Source organism: Cynocephalus volans, chromosome 1, assembly GCF_027409185.1.
Source record: "Cynocephalus volans isolate mCynVol1 chromosome 1, mCynVol1.pri, whole genome shotgun sequence".
Taxonomy (NCBI): Eukaryota; Metazoa; Chordata; class Mammalia; order Dermoptera; family Cynocephalidae; genus Cynocephalus; species Cynocephalus volans.
The window spans coordinates 180,941,562-180,958,735 of record NC_084460.1 but is presented as its reverse complement, the minus strand read 5'-3'; the positions used below and the strand labels follow the sequence as shown (position 1 = coordinate 180,958,735).

Genomic DNA, 17,174 nt, shown 5'->3' with positions numbered 1-17,174 from the left:
GATGTGTGTAGCCTATATGCAAATACTGTGCCATTTTATATCAGGGACTTGAGCATCCTTGGATATTGGTATCTGTGGGAGGTCCTGTAACCAAATCCCATGGACATCGAAGGACAACTGTACATGTGTTGTGTAAACTGTAAGAAACTTTGAGAAGTTCTAAAAGGAAACAATGAGACACAAGATAGTTCAACTGGAGATTATGGGACTGGGGGAGAAATGTACTTGGGAGGGGAGCATTGGAGGGAGAGAGAAGGAGGGAAAGAAGAAAGGAAGGGGTTTCAGAGGGGAACCCAGCAGATGACACTGGTAATATCCAAGCAGGACACAACAGGAAGAGGTAACTTTGTGAGGCCCAGACTGGCGGACTATTCCCCATGGCAAAAGCCCTGGGCAAGTCGCTTCCAAGTCAAGAAGGACACTAGGAATAAGGGTTTGGCTAGGGAGAGGGCAGAGAATAAAAACTGGAAAGTAATGATGAAAGCCTCACTCTGACTCTTTAAAATTCTGACCTAAAGGAAAAAATCAACACTGGGCAAAATAAATTCCATTCTTCATTATCTTTCTCACTGCCACACCATGGGATATAAACTTAATTTTAATATGTTAAAAAATAAGTACTATTGGTTTTCATAATAATTTGTAACCAAGAATAAATATTCTCCAATAATATGAATGAAAAACCTGATTAATATTTTGGATTTGATATTTCAGAGACAAATGGAATAATGGGCCATTCCTGCTGTTAAAAGTGATCTTCACTCTTGGCTCAAGTTGATATCTTGATAGGAAAATGAGAACTGTAGTGGTGGAGTGGTATTAAATCAAACTCTAAACGTCCTAAGAGAGGGACCGGAGCCCCGTAAGTCAGCACCCAGCACTACCAGATGGTAGTGGCCTAATCAATCATTAGCCCAGTGGCAGTCACCCTAAGTGACTGATTTACATTGATTCTTATTTTAAAAATGCATTTTCAACAACATTAAACTCTTGAATAGGTTCAGAGGCAAAAGGCTATAATTAAAAGGTACTGAACTGGCAACCAAGAAACCTGGAAACCAAATCTCAGGTCCTTGACATGGGCCAGCAGCTGAATCAAAGCAGATGGTCTTTAGGTTTTCTTTTAGCTTTAGGATCTGTTAAATTCTTAGACACTGTTCATCATATGAAAACATATTCTTTATTTACGAGGGTACTTTGAAAAATTCATGGAAAAATAGAATTAAAAGATAATATGAATATTTCCATGAACTTTTTGAAGTACTCTTGGATTTCAGTGTCTCTTTTATTTAAGGTTTTATTCTTACTATAAGAATAAACCAAAAAGGCCTAAACAAAATACCCCAATTTGAAACTAAATGCAAAGGAGTAAGAAATGACAAGGGAGGAAGAACATTTCAGCTTGATGTTCAGAAACCTGATTATATATTTTTTTAAATTTTCATTTCATTTCATCCAAGAAAAATGTATTTATAAGCAGAGTGGTATTCAAAATATTTAACAACAGGTACTGCACAACCAGAATGGACACTGGTTATGATGTACCAATGTATCAGATAGACCACGGGCACAAATGAAAAGTTTTTCATTTTTCCAAAGAATTACACTGAGCATTTCCTTTCTATACTGGGCTCTAGTAATTGGATGTGGATTTACAGATCATTAATTTCCAGATACAGAGTAAAGACAGATGGAAGTAAAGCTAGCAATGTGTCTGTCAGGAGGCACTATAAAATGATAAGCAATAAGAAGCGAATTTAAAGAACTCGTGGAAAAAAATCATGCCAATGAGACAGTTTTAAAAACAATTTTAAAAAATATATCAAACACATGGAGGAAGATATTTAACAACTAAAATATACATTTCCTTTTGAGTATAGCAGCAGCATTATAGAATAGGCTGAACTCATCTTTGGAACTGTCTAAATAAGTTGTGGCTTTAAATACTTCCAAGGAACAGAGATTGTAGGAATCATAAAATAACAGATGTCAGATAAGGTAACAGAAGGCTCTGGCACCTTATGATCCAGATTTGAAGACTGCAAAGTTTTTCTATCATTTCCTTCATCCAAGTCAAACACTGCAGAGATAAACAATGGTAGGGAAATCAAGATGCTACACATAGGCAGGCATTCTGGGTCTTCTCTTTTCTTGGACTTGGGAGTTTAAGATGGTATGAATCAAAATAAGCAGAACACTGATGATTCCTAAGTTGATAAACTTTTTGAAAAGTTGAACTTCTGAGAAGGCAACCTATAGAATGAAGGAATACGTACTAAAAACTAGTAAGTGACTTGCCTTCCTGTGCCATTAACAAAGCCCTTGCAGATTTCTTTCACACTCATTCTTTTTCTATACTGTTACTCGAGCACAATTACAGTTACTTAAAAGTACTGTCTTAATTCTTTCAGAGAAAAATATTTCAAGGTGAAAAATAAATCTGGTGTCATTAAATTCTTTATTTACCTATGAAACAAGTGAACTATTAGGAGAAGTACCTAAGAAAAACGTCAGTGCACTAACTGTATCAATTTTTGCTGGTGGGCAACCTGATTAAAGTGACCTGGCAAATTCTATTAAATCCACATGTACTTTGTCAGTTATGTCTCTACTATAACAAAGGTAAAAACAGAATAAATAAGAAATTACTAAGAATCAAAACTCAGCAGTATCTCACTTGTGGCTCTTCCTAAAATTAACCTATTTTTTTCTAGAATCAGTAACTCTGCAATCACATATTTCTTGGCTGGATGTTTATCTAGCAATATGGTATTGGGTGTACAACTCTGTTGATTTTTCCTCTATGAGTTCTATTCAAGTGTAGGATATGTTTTACACTAGATATAGTGTGCAATAATTCAACATTATCTTCTAATAAAGTATAATTAATTTCTTAATAAATAAGAAATTGTTAAACAAGCATTCCAGAAGTCTTAGCTACATGTTACAAATAAAAACTTATATGGGAAAAACAAAACTTTAAAATGTGTAGTATATATAAATTAAAATAATAAGATTTTTATCACCAATAACATATACAGAATTCTAAAGACATACAGCAGAGTTTCCTGTCCAGGGTCCATCAATTAGCTTCAGCCCTGTGAACACTGAAACTGCAAGCAAGGCATTTTTCTGGCGAAGAAAGCTCATAGATTTTACTATCTCAAAGGGGTCTTTGATAAAACACAGATTATGAACCACAATAAAAAATTATTGACAAATAAAGATACTGTCCTATATTTGTTAAGATAAATGAAAATCAGCTTGTTTTTAATTTTCTTCCCTAGACCAAAGAAGGAAAAGTCACTTATTTCCCCTAAAGAACTAAGATATTTAAACCATAAAACATCTTTGGACATCTTATGGCATACAGCCAAAGTATTTCAAAAGCAATACGCTTGACAAATTGAATACCTAAAAAGATCCAACTATTTTACCACTAAGAAATACGGTTCACTTTCAAGTTTACAGAAGACGTTGTTGGTTCTATTGCTATGCTAAGGGGCACAGAATAACTTAATAACTGTGCCTGTTTCTCCTCCATTTGGTCATAGAGACACTAACAAACAGACGTGTTATATGAAGTGATGTTACTTGAAATATAAAGTATCCACCTAAACAATTTGTATGGGATTCATTTTCATAAACATTACTTTGCATAAATGCTCATGAAAAGAAAATAATAAACTAGCAATAGAGGCCTGTGAAATTTATTTGCTAATTTGGATACCTAATTGTTTCAAAGGATTATTTTGGTTTGGTTTTTGCCTCAGGCTGTCTCTTGGAAATAAGAGACAAAAACAAACATACCTTGATTAATTACTTGAAATTCATGAACTTAACATCATAAATCAAAATAAAATTGTTTAAGACATATGTCATATTTATAATAATTTTTGTTCTGTTAATATTAAATTGAACTCATAGGAAACTGATGTAGGTACCAGCATCAGAAATTTCAGCTGTTAAGGGATAATATGTAGCACACAGTATCAAAATTTATAAAAGATCTTTTGAGTTTTAAAATACACTAACTTTTCCCAATTAAGGGATTGTGAAACAAATCAAAACCTATCAAAGAAAGCTAATCAACAAACCCAATAAAGACAGGGAAACTTGTACCTTTGTGGAAAAATCTAAAAAATAACTATTTTAGAACATAGAAATTGTACCCAAATCAAGGTACACTGATATTCCATTTATCACAAAATTATAAAGTTTATTCATTCTTATTGCATTAAAAGTGGGAGAAGTATTAAAAAAAGATATGATTGGTTATTTCAATTCTAAGAAACAGTATACTAATGTTTATAAACACATTTAAATATTAGTTGTAAATCAGAAGACAATATTTAACCAAATAGTAAGTCCCCTTCCCCATGGCACAAATTGGTAGTCAATGTATCATCTCTTAAGTGCTATGGGAAATTGGGGCACAGGGTGTTTATGTGTGAAGCAGTAGGGAGAGAAGAGCTATAACATCCTCTCTTCTCTGCAACAGAAATAGGTAATTAAGAATCTTCCCCCATGAAGCTTTGCTGAGTACCCTTATATTTCCAGAAAGAGAAAAGTGACTCTAGTTTGTCTTGCAAATCTAAATTTTCCCCCAAATGTTTTAGTTTTATTCACAAAGCAATATTCTATTATTTTAAATGCCTGTCATTCTAAAGGATAAAACTGTCAATTAGCTTAGCTAAACAAGAGAATAAAAAAAGACAGAAGAAAACATTTTTTTTCTAAAGACTGAGTTCTTCCCTCCATTTTCCAAATGACCTTTTATTAAATATTTTTTAGTCTTAAAAAGAAAAGAGAAAAAAAACCCACACTCTGACTACAAAACTCAATCAACCAACCAACAAGCCTACTGGTATGGCATAGAATCTAACATACAACATCTGTTTAGGTATTTTGAGCCTTGGGAGTGTTCTAATTATTTGTCTATATTTGAGGAATCTGTATAAAGTTCCACAATCACAAGTAATGAGAGTCAGGATGAGAGTTAAAGGACTTTATTACTCCTATGCAGAAGATGTCTTTTCCAAAGGATCATACAGGTACAAATAAAATTTTATCTTGAGCAAAATAAGAAAACAAATCATGAAAAAGCAAACATTATTCTACTAATAATGAGAAAGCAATGTTATTTGAATTCACACTGATTTCTCTTGCTGCTCTGCATCTCCTCTTTCTGGATATTTTTCTTCCCTTGTTTCCCTTCACATGCATTTTTTCCTGACTTCTTATTCCATTCTGCAGTTCTTTCTCTAGCTCCTTTCTTTTTCCCCCTAGTTGCTTAACATTTTGCCTTTCACTGCATGAGCCTGCCATGAAAGCAAGTGTCTGAAACCAAGAGCATAAAAGCCTTAGGTCAGCAAATGACCTTATTTACTATAACTGGCATTCTCATTTCAACACAAGTCAATTCTTAAGAACAATTTTTATCAGGTATCATTATGGGGAGAATTTATATTTTTAACAGTGTTTGTGTCTAATTAAGAAGCTCGGATTTCCCAAGTATATTAAGGAATATAATTCCAATTCTGAATTAGTCCTAAATATTCAAATTTTGCTAAGAAATAGTATCCACTTTTGAAATAGTATGCTGACCATAATACTGTTTCCCACATAGTGGAAATATGCACATAGACTCAAATAATAACCAAGTGCTATCTTTCAAATTTTTGCTAACAGTGGCAAATTCAATTATCTAAAATGCTGTCATAAAGACAAGACTACAGTATACAGTACCTTGTCCAGTTTTTAATTCAGAGCTTAGACAGTCACACACACAACTTGTTAAGAGGAAAGATTCAATCATACTCCAAGATTAATAATAACTAATCATTACCAACTTTTACAAAGAAGGCTTAGCACTTCATGGTAAATGCTATCTTAGACACTGAGCACTCATCTGCGTAGGGGAAACTGAAGCACAGAGCTGGAGCTGGTTCATCATTCTTAGTCTGAGAAAGATGTGCATTGCCTGAGTAGGGCATGGAGACCTTTAGAAAGAAGTCTAAGTGGATGACGCAGCCCAGGAGAACTGCCAGGCACTGCCACACTGCCTCCTCCATTGCCACTGACTGGAAGAAAGAAATGCTCAAATGTAAACGGCCATTCACATTAGGACGTGTCCAGTACACAGCAACTAGACAGGAACCAACAAGGACTCAACTTTTCAACATGAAACACAAAATCTATCCCCTTGGGTGTTGTATTCTCTTTATTTGGTATACGATGGAACCTTGCAAACTACGAGCTATACTTTATGCTGCTACTTGGTATTATAGTTAAGATATTAAAATATAAAACATTAGGCTGTTAGTGCCAAGGAAAACTGCTATAGTAACTGCTAACATTGTCAAGGGCAAAATGAAGTCAAGAGTACTGTCCTAAAAGTCCGTATCAGTAATGTTATTTGATACTTGTTAGGACATAATTTTACACCTATAGGTAAGCATCATATGTAAGAAAAACAACTATTAGTATGTCTCAATGTGCCCTTAAAGCTGAGAGTTTTGATTTTCCTGTAAACTGAGGTATAAAGAGAAAGTCATAGACAATTGATCATTTTTAAGTTGACATTTCTGGAACACGAATTTGAGAAGACAACTGATTTAACATGATAAAACATTATTGTATATAGAATACATTTTAAAAGCAGAGATTTATGGTAAATACATTTGATCCAGTGAATTAAAACTATTTTGAGAAGTATTAATTCACGCTAACAATAATCACTAACAAAAGCAATTATTTCTGGTTAATTCACGGGTCTAATATTTCATTTGATCATCAAAAAGCTAAAACGTACAATTCATATCAAAGGTAGCATAAGTACAAAGGCTGAAAATGGGGAATTTCTAGTTCAAGAGCTTCAATAGCTCAGGGTGCTATCATTTCTCCTCTTCTCCCACACTCTCTTTTTTCCATAGACTTATTTAAAAAGCAAAAGCAAAGTTTATTCACTACACTAAGATTCCTGTTTCTTTTCTCAAGTAATTCTTGGTTTGAGATGATAAATTAGAAAGACACTTATATTTTGGGATCTTTTTTAACATATAAATATCATGCCAATAAAGCAAATATTTATTAAAATGCAAGGAAAAATAGCCTTTTCTAAAAGGAAAGAATGAGCCCTCAGTTTCTATGAGATCAGATAGAAACCTAAAGGTCAAGACTCTAGAGACCTTGCTGCTAAATCTGGAGCCACTCAATGACAGTTGACCATAATTTTAAGTATACTTTATATTTTCCATATTTTACTCTTATATGAAACAAATATCTGTTTACTTGACTATAATAATAATTTTTTTCCTCTTTAATGAATGACTTGAGAATTTCCATCATTGATGATCAGATCTTGGGTAGGGAAGGCAAGACTATAAATCTTCTTAAACTGAAGGAAATGGGAGAAAACCTCAAAAGAAGAATGAATCTGAACTAGACATTCTGGAAGAAAGGACTAAACCAGATTGTATACTCTTTTTTAAACGAGTTAAAAAGATAAAATATACTTACTCTCTAAACTCTTTCTCAAAGAAACTGAATACACATATACTTTCCTATTACTGTCTTCTATCTCAGACTCTGGGCTAAATTAGGAGGACGATTACTCCCTACATGACCTGTATACCTAAGACACTGGACATGACTTTGAGTGTGCATCAAAGTAAGTGAATGACTTACTGCAAGTAGTTTTGTTTTGTTTTGCTTCCACCAAAAACCATAAAACCGAGAATTAGTTTTTTGTTAACAGTTATTATTCATGGGGCCAGCCATTTAACATAAGTTTAGTGTCCTAATCAACTAATTTTAAAATCCTGCACTCTCCAGTGTCACTATACGAGCCTATACTGAGTGAGATGCATTTTCTTCTTCCAGGTGAACAATCTACATGAACATGAAATACAACTGCTAAGTCCTAATTCCTTTTCAACACTCTCCAGCTGGTTTCCTTTTGGGAAAGGAAGGTTTAGGATACAGCAAATTCACACACCATCAGGTTAGATGTGTGGAATGACTGGACAGTTGCCAATATTTCACTCCCAGAAAGAGAGAAGTCATTTTGCATTATCAGTATGGATGCTCTAAACACACTGCCATTTCAATAGGTGCTTCAAAGAAATCCCAAGGGTAAAGATTCTGGCTCTTCCTGTCCATCTCAACATATAAGAAAGTATAGTTGTTAGTTAATACACTCTCTAAAGTCAGAAAAAGTACTTCATAATTTTCAGCGTGTCTACAACAAAGAAAACTAGGCAGGAGATACTAAAGAGATTAAACATTAAATCTGCCTCTGAGTTGCCTCAATCAAATTATAAATCTTTTGAATCTTCCATTTAACTGTTTCTGTTTTGGTTCCACCAAGTTTGAGAGAAATACTACAAATAATAACCATAAGACAATACAACATATTCACTGAGTCCTACAAATGGATGTTAAAAAGGCTAGTGGAAAGAAGGGCTAAAATTAGCCTTTGTATAAGGAACTCTATGATATTGAAGGCAGCGTTAGTTAATTAAACACAGCAAGAGTGGCTCGCACCAAATTTAAAGGGTGTTCCATTTAACACTGTCAACAGCAATTCAGTTGCCAAAATTATTTAATCCATAAATCTAGGCATTTATCAAAATTTTCCCACTGGGATATCATTTTCTAATACTTGAATCTTGTTTGGGGAGTCAAATTTCTAGAAAATGGAATCTTTACATCAAGGCAGAAACCTGTACTACAGCCTGGGATAATAAGATAGCTGAATACTACTTAGTTTACATTCCAAGAGACTATTAAAAAGCACTACAAGTTTGTAACAGTGTTAAATTCCTTTTGCTTAAAACAGTGACAAGTCAGAATGAGAGTTAATGTGAGCATTTTTATTGTACTTATTCTAAGGATGGAGAACTTACAGCTGTACTTCCAATACTAACATCCATACACAATCATATATGTACAAATATAGAACATATATAGTGTAGACACACACAGTGCGCATAAGCATGAAAGCAAAGTGAGGAAAAACACTAAGTTGGCTCAAATAATATTTCCCCTAAGAGCACTTTCCTGGAACTGTACAATTGAGAAAATATTCATTACCTAATACTCTGAAAGAATAGCACAAATACTTCAAATTCAGATGTCTAGACAATTTGGCCTAGAATCTCCATACAAAGATCAACTAAAAATCTCAAATATGCTTTTTAATTTTTTTAAGGTTTTTTTTAGCAATAAAGAATAGGAGTTTTACTTCTCCCTAATGTCAAAAGATAAATTGGCCAGCATCAAGTATAAAGAATTTTAAGTTAGAAAAGAGAAAAAAAACATTTAGGGGGAAAAGTATAACATCCAATTTCTTATAAGAACATAATTGATAGAAACTCCAGTGTCTACTTAAATCTAAAATAGCGTATGATTATTATATATAAGAAATGAGCTGTTTGCATTCTGGTTTTATTACAAGATAAGAATTAACATTCTTAAGATGATTAAATTGTAAAGTTAAATCGAAAACACCAAATCGGAAAGAGGCTATGATCTAACCATTCCACATTCCCTCAGAGCTTTGGCATTTTCCTGAGTTTTATTGTGTAAATGTGACAAAACCATACACCACTTCTGCCACACAGACAAAAGCAATTAACTCCACTAAACAATAAACTTTAATAATGTGAGGTAACAAAATAAAGATCTACACTTAAGCACAATCTTGAAGGTAAGACATGGCAGAAAAATTCTTAGTTTTCAAAGAGAAAACCAATCCCTTTTAGTAGTCTTCAAAGAACATAAGAAAGATAAAGCACTTAGAGCCTAGCTTCAGGAATTCAATTTGACGTGGTTATAAATAGACAAAGGGATGGAGATATATAAAAATATAATTCAGGTTAAAGATAGGTGTTCTGCTGGGGCCCTTCACTCAGCTCTAATTTATAGATGCCAAATTTATTTTTATAGTTTAAAGGAGAAAAATGCAATTTAGATTGTATAATATTCATTTATAAATGAAAAGGCTTTCCCAAAGGCTGACAAACCAGCATAATCAATTTTTCTGCCTGGGAGTAAATATCAACTAATCATCTGGACTGTCAGAAAAATGAAAGGGTAGGACATACATGGAGGAACACATAGCATAGTTACCTTGAGCTGATTATTGAAAATATCAATCTCTTGTAGTTTTGATCTAGTTTCTTTCTCCACTTCATCCAGTTGGTCTCGTAGCTGCTGCCGAGCTAGTTCTTTTGCCTCTAAGGCTCTTTTCAGTGTAAGAAGTGAATCTCCTATTTAAGGACAAACATTGCAAGATAAGAAAAACTTTAACTGGCAGTGAGGAAAATGTTTTTCAGGGTTCTCATTTCACTTAAGGAAATTCTTACCAGTAAAAAAGGAAAGATCAACTTTAGAAAAAAAACACCTACTGTGCAAACTGTTTTGCTGAACTTGTTTTAATTGGTCATTGAGTATCTGTTTTTCTGGAATAAGTCTTCCAAGCATTTGCTGAGATTCCTAGGAGAAGGAGGAAAAGAATAATGAGTGGCAGGGAAAACGACCATGTCTATATTCAACATGCAGACAGAGCTTAAGTCAGTTTTCTCGTCCCTCAAAGACTTCTAATCTCACCCTAAATCCTCTGAAACTGCATCTAATGGCTACTCAGGGTGGCTCCTGCATTTTTGCCAATGAATTATTAACTCTGCCAAATGCTATTCACTAAAATAAAGTTAGGATAGTTATACTGCCCTTGATATTTCTTATATTTCTGTTGACTTACTGGATATTTATAAGCTTTAAAAAATGTACTTTAAGTATGTCTCAGCAGAGAGAACTGAAGTAATGATCTCTTAATTGTACTGGGCACAAATGCAAATACTGTGACCTTGTTGTTTGTAAACTAACTCAGAAGTTTAAATAGGAATTATTCAAGTACTCTGTGCTGAACACTGATACTTAGTAGGGCTAAGCACTGGTTTACAATATACCTGAAGATGGAAACAGAAATCAAAAAGATTTTTAACACCTAGCACCTCAGCTGCTATATGTTTTGCTACCACACAGGATGGAATTTTAAATAGGTACACAAAAGTCTTAAACCAACTATTTTTTTAATTGACATAAGGAAAAAACTTAACCACACTGTACAAGGCTGTTTGGAGTTTTCATGGATAAATTGCCAAGGACAGTATTTGCTTAAATTCAGCTGAAATTATCCTGTATAGTTACTACACATTTCAGTAAAATGGCAGCCTTTCCAGGATAACAAGGAATATTTGACTTTTATTTTTACCTTGAAAAAAATTATCTCTATGTATAAGCTTTTGGTTTGAAAAAATAAAAATGCCTTAATTAAAAATTTTCATCAGAGGATAAGAACCAGTCTCTGTTGGAACAACCACCTTTAGATACAGACTAGCTTATGTGGAATAAATTTTTGTGTACTACATGTCTGAATGGTAGAGAGATTTAGCTCGAGAAAATTTGGAAGCATCTTCTCCTATGAATAATCTATACCACCAAAAAAAAAAAAAAAAAAAACAATCTTGACAAAACAGAATACACATATTAGATTGTTTTCCCAAAAGAACAGAGCCTTCTGAGTTTCTCCTTCTCTTATTCTCCTCCCTGAACTAAGGCAAGGCCCTTACCCAATCCCAAAGTTTTCTTTCCAAACCAAGACAAACAGTGAAATATCAAGATGAAGCCTGGCTCAGAACACACAGGTCATTTTATTTATATAAACATTACTTTAAAATGTATAACCTGTTCTTAAAATAACTCAAAACAAAATGAAAGACTCACCTGCAGACCAAGTACAGTTGGCCCTCCATACCCATTGGTTCCGCATCCATGGGTTCAAGCAACCATGGATCAAAAATATTTGGAAAATAAAAACTGGATGGTTGCACTTGTACTGAACATGTAGACTTTTGTTTCCTTGTCGTTATTCCCTAAACAATACAGTATAACAACTATCTACAGAGCATTTACATTGCATTAGGCAGTATAAGTAATCTAGAAATGATTTAAAATATATGGGAAGATGCATAGATTATATGCAAATATTACACCATGTTATATAAGTGACTTGAGCACCCGTGGATTTTGGTATTGCGGGGGATCCTGGAATCAATCCCCCATGGATATCAACAGACAACTGTATCTGCTAATCCTTGTAAGAAAAGGGAAACAATATCTCATTGCCGACTTATGTACCTTTCTTTCTTCAAACCGTGTATTATTTTGCACTTCACTATTTCTTCAGAAATCCTTATTTGTATTTTATCATCAATAACTGAACATTCTAAGCCCCAATGTTAAATAATAATAAAAATGTATTTGGTCACACAGCATTCAGTGATAATACAAGATAATAAAAAAACACATAGCCTTTACCTCTAAATTTTCCAGGGGAATATTTTGTGAAATTTCTCATCAATAGTTAATGAAAGACACATAAAGATAGTTATCATACAGAAGAATATACTTTTAAAAGGTATAAAATGCACTTTTTAATATTTTTAAACAATTTATATAATTTAAAACAATCAACTTCTGACACTGTTTTCTTTATACATTCGTATCCTAAAATCTCAAATTGATTAGGACTTTCTGAGGACTCCAAAATACATGAAACAACAACTGACAGAACTGAAAGGAAAGCAGACAAATCCACAATGGTCGAGATTTCAACACTCTTCTCTCAGAAGCTGATAAAAGTCAAAAAATCAGTAAGGACACAGAAGACTTGAATACTATCATGAATCAACTTGATCTAACTGACACTTATTGGACAATCCACCTAACTACAACAGAGTATACAATCTTTTTAAGTACTCATGGAATATTCACCAAGAAGACATCATGTGCTGAGCCATGTCTCAATAAATTTTAAAGAATTAAAAAGGACTGAAATCATAGAGTATGCTCTCAGATCATAAAATAAACCAGAAGCCAATAAGATATCTGTAAAAAACACAAATATTTGGAAACTAACAGCACAATTCTAAATAACCCATTAGTCAAAGAAGAAACACAAAGGAAGTCAAAAAAGTTTATGAGTTGAATGAATAAAAAAATACACTATACTAAACATTTATGGAATATGGCTACAGCAGTGATTAGAAGAAAACTGATAGCTTAAAATGAAATACAGAAATGAAGAAAGTTCCAAATTCAATTATCTAAGCTTCCTCCTTATGTAACTAGACACACACAAAAAAAATTAAACCCAAAATAAGTAAATGGAACGAAACAATAAAGAAAAGAGCACTAGTAAATGAAATAGAAAACAGACATATCATAGAGAAACATCAATAAAGCCAAGAGACTGGTTTTTTTAAATTTTTATTTTTTTTAAATCAATGAAACCAACAAACTTCCAGCTATAATGATCAAGAAAAGAAGGAGGAGGAAGAAGATCAAGAGGAAAGGGAGAAGAAGGAAGGTGGGGAGGGAGGAGGAAGAGGAGGAGGAGGAAGAGAGGCAGGGAGAGAGAATGATAGAGAGAGGACACAAATCATCGACATCAGGAATGAAAGAAGGAATATCACTACGGATACTACAAACTAGCAAAGAGTAATAGAGAATATTGTGAACTATACACAAATAAATTTGATAATTTACATGAAATGAACAAACTCATTGAAAGAAACTATTAACAAACTATTAAAACAAACTCAAGAAGAAATAGAAAATCTGAATAGCCCTATTTAAAAAAGCTCCAGGCCCAGAAGCCTTCACTGGTGAACGCCACCAAAAATTTAAAGAAGAAATACCATTTCAACACAAACATTTTAAGAAAAATAGAGGTGAAAGCAGTACTCTCCAACCTATTTTCTGAGGCCAGTACTACTGTGATACCAAAAATATACAAGGACGTTGCAAGAAAATTACAAATCAATATCCCTTATAAATTTAAATGAAGATCTTTAATAAAATACTAGCAAATTGAATCTAGTAAAATATTTTTATAAAAGGCAATATACCATGACCATGTGAAGTTCATCCTAAAAATGGAAGGTGTATTTAATATTCAAATTGCAATTAATATAAATCACCATATTAACAAAATAAAGGAGAAAAAACACATATCATCATCTCAAAGATGCAGAAAAAAACATGTGACCCAATTCAACACCCATGCACGCACGATAAAAGGAAAGTCCCTAAACTTGATAAAGGGCATCTACAAAAAACCTAGTTAACATCATAGTTAATCGTGCAAGAGCTTTCCTCTTAAGATCCAGAACAAGGCTGTCACCACTTCCATTCAACATAGTACTGACAGTCCTGGTCAATAAAGTAAGAAAAAAAAAAAAAGGTATAAAAGGTATACAGCTTAGAAAGTAAAAAATAGAGCTGTCCTTATTCACACATGTCACATGTATGTATATAGAAACCCCTAAGGAAGCTACAAAAAGCCATTAGAAGTAATAAATTAGTTAAGCAACAAAACAGATAACAAGGTTAGTATACAAAAACGAATTCTATTTCTATATACTGGCATAACAACTGGAAGTTGAAACAAAAATATGCAACATACGATAACATCAAAACCCACAAAATACTTAGGCATAAACTTTACAAAATATGTACAGGACTTGTACACTGAAAATTACAAAACACTGCTGAGAGAAATTTATAACCTAAATAAATTGAGAGATATGCCAGAAGACTCAATATCGTTAAGATGTTAAATCTTCCAAAATTAATCTATAAATTCAATAGAATACCAACAAAAATCTAAGTATTCTTGTAAAACCTGATAAGCCAATTCTAAAATTTATATGGAAATGTAAAGGACCTTGAAAAGCCATAAGCAATTTTGAAAAAGAAGAACAATAGTAAAGAACTCACACTACCTGATTTCAAAAATCATTTTAAAGCTATAGTTATCAACAGAGTGAGGTACTGGTGAAAGCACAGACATAAATCAAAGGAACAGAAGCGAGTCCAGAATAGACCTCTACAAAACGTCCAATTGATTTTCAACAAGCTACCAAGGTAATTCAGTGGGAGAAAGGCCAGTGTTTTCAACAAATGGTGTTACAACAAGTGGGTATCGGTATGGGAAAAAAAAGAACCTCAACCTTCATGTTATACTACATGCAAAAATCAACTTGAAATGCAACACAGACCTAAACATATAAAACTATAAAACTTCTGGGAGAAAATATTTGCAATCATGGAGTAGTCAAAGATTTCTTAAAACACAAAAAGCAAGAACACTGTAAGAAAAAATTGGTAAACTGAACTGTCTCAAAACTTTAAACTTTTGCCCTTTGGAAAACACCATTACAAAAAATGAAAAACAAGCCACAGATTGAAAGAAAATATTTTAAAATATGTATATGACAAAAAGACTTGTTAATAAGAATGTGAGGGTACTGCAAAAAGCTCATGGAAAGGGCTGGCCAGTCAGCTCAGTTGGTTAGCACATGGTGTTATAACACCAAGGTCAAGGGTTTGGATCCCAGTACAGGCCAGCCACCTCAACCTCCACAAAAAGAATAAGTTCATGGAAAGATCTGTATTATCTTTCAATTCTATTTTTCCAAGAACTTTTTGAAGTACCCTCTATATAAAGAACTCTTATGATTAAACAGTAAGAAAAGTAACACCCTTCCCCCACAAATAAGGGAGGAGGTTGAAACAGTTGATTCAGACATTTCAACAAGGATACACACAAAAAGAAGATACATGCCAATAAACAGATAAAATGATGCCCAACATCATTAGTCTTCAGAGAAATGCAAATTAAAGCCACAATGAAATATTGTTACACACCCACCAGAAATGTTACAATTAAAAATAATAACAACAAGTATTAGCAAGGATGAGTATCACTCACATACTGCTGGTTAGAATGTAAAATGGTACAAACCCTTTGGAAATGGTTTGATAGTTATTTATAGGGTTGAACTTACACTATATGATAATAATTCCACTCCTAAAAATTTACCCAAGAGAAGTAAAACACATTTCCATATAAAGACTTGTACTTAAATGCTCATTAAGTTGTATTCATAAAAGTCCCAAACTGAAAAGAAACTGAATATTAATGAACAGGTGAATGGACAAATGAGGAAATACTACTCAATGATGAAAAGAAACAAACTAATCATTAACTCTGCAACATGGATATATCTCAAAAACGCCATGCTAGGCAAAAGAAACCTGTCATGAAGAGTCCCAAAGTTCCAATATGATGACCTGCAGATAATATTTACATGAATTTAATGCCCCTGTAGTTCAATAGTTGATACCAAACCAGGAGATAGGCAATAAAAGGAAAAAAATAAAATAGGAAACTTTGGATAAGCAATAAAATGAACATAGAACTACTAATAATACTCCATCGTGTCTACAACTATTCTCAATACATATATCTCTCATATCCCTCTGACGTACTTAATTGCACTTATTTATTGTAATTATCACAGCAAAGCCAAAGACCTGTCGCTGGACTACAGATCCTGTCTGATCTGGCCCCCATCTGCTCTAACCACAGTGGTCTCCTTGCTATAAATGATATTCCGGAGACTCACAATGTCAGGACTTTGGCACTGCTGTTTCCCTGCCTAGAGTTTGCTCTGCCAGATATCCATATGGCTTAGCTGCTCAGAGATTTCAACTCTTTGCTCAAATGTCACCTCCACAGAAAGGCCTGTCCTGACCTCCTTAAACACAAGGTAAAATAAGCTCCAGGAAGATGGGGTTCTCGTCTCAACAGTTCACTACTGTAGCCTCAGTGCCTGCAAGAGCGCCAGGCACACAGCAGTGCCCAGCAAACATTTGCTGAATTTGTGTATTTGACAGCTCACTTTTTTGGCATGGACGTTGTTTCCTGCATCTTTGCTTCCCAGCACCTAGCACACAGTAGATGTTTAATGCTTCTTACGTGAATAAACAAATGAAATGAATTAAGAGAAAAGAACATAAACCTAAAAGCTTTTAAGGAACATGTTTTTCTCACCTGTAATTGTTGCTGTAGATGGGTGATTTCAGCAATTCTCAACTCTCTAGATTTGTTTGTACTCTCAATTTCTTGCCTTTGGGTGGTCAGTCGACATCTGATATCTTGAAGTTTTCCTTCTAGTTGATTCTTTTTATCATTCTTTAACAAATGAAAAAAATAGAAATTATTACCATTTTTAATGGTTCAGTGTTAGTATATTTCCAAA

At 33.6% G+C, this 17,174-nt stretch overlaps 1 protein-coding gene across 1 annotated transcript in view; it reads right to left on the bottom strand.

Annotated features, from left to right (window-relative positions):
• Positions 1–17,174, bottom strand: part of ITSN1 (intersectin 1) — a 213,827-nt gene that overhangs the window by 76,921 nt on the left and 119,732 nt on the right. Inside the window, exons 14-16 of the mRNA XM_063081469.1 lie at positions 16,967–17,107; positions 10,413–10,500; positions 10,135–10,274 (exon numbers count right to left, since the gene is read on the bottom strand). Of these exons, the coding sequence (XP_062937539.1) occupies positions 10,135–10,274; positions 10,413–10,500; positions 16,967–17,107 (369 nt within the window). The remainder of the gene's footprint in view (positions 1–10,134; positions 10,275–10,412; positions 10,501–16,966; positions 17,108–17,174) is intronic.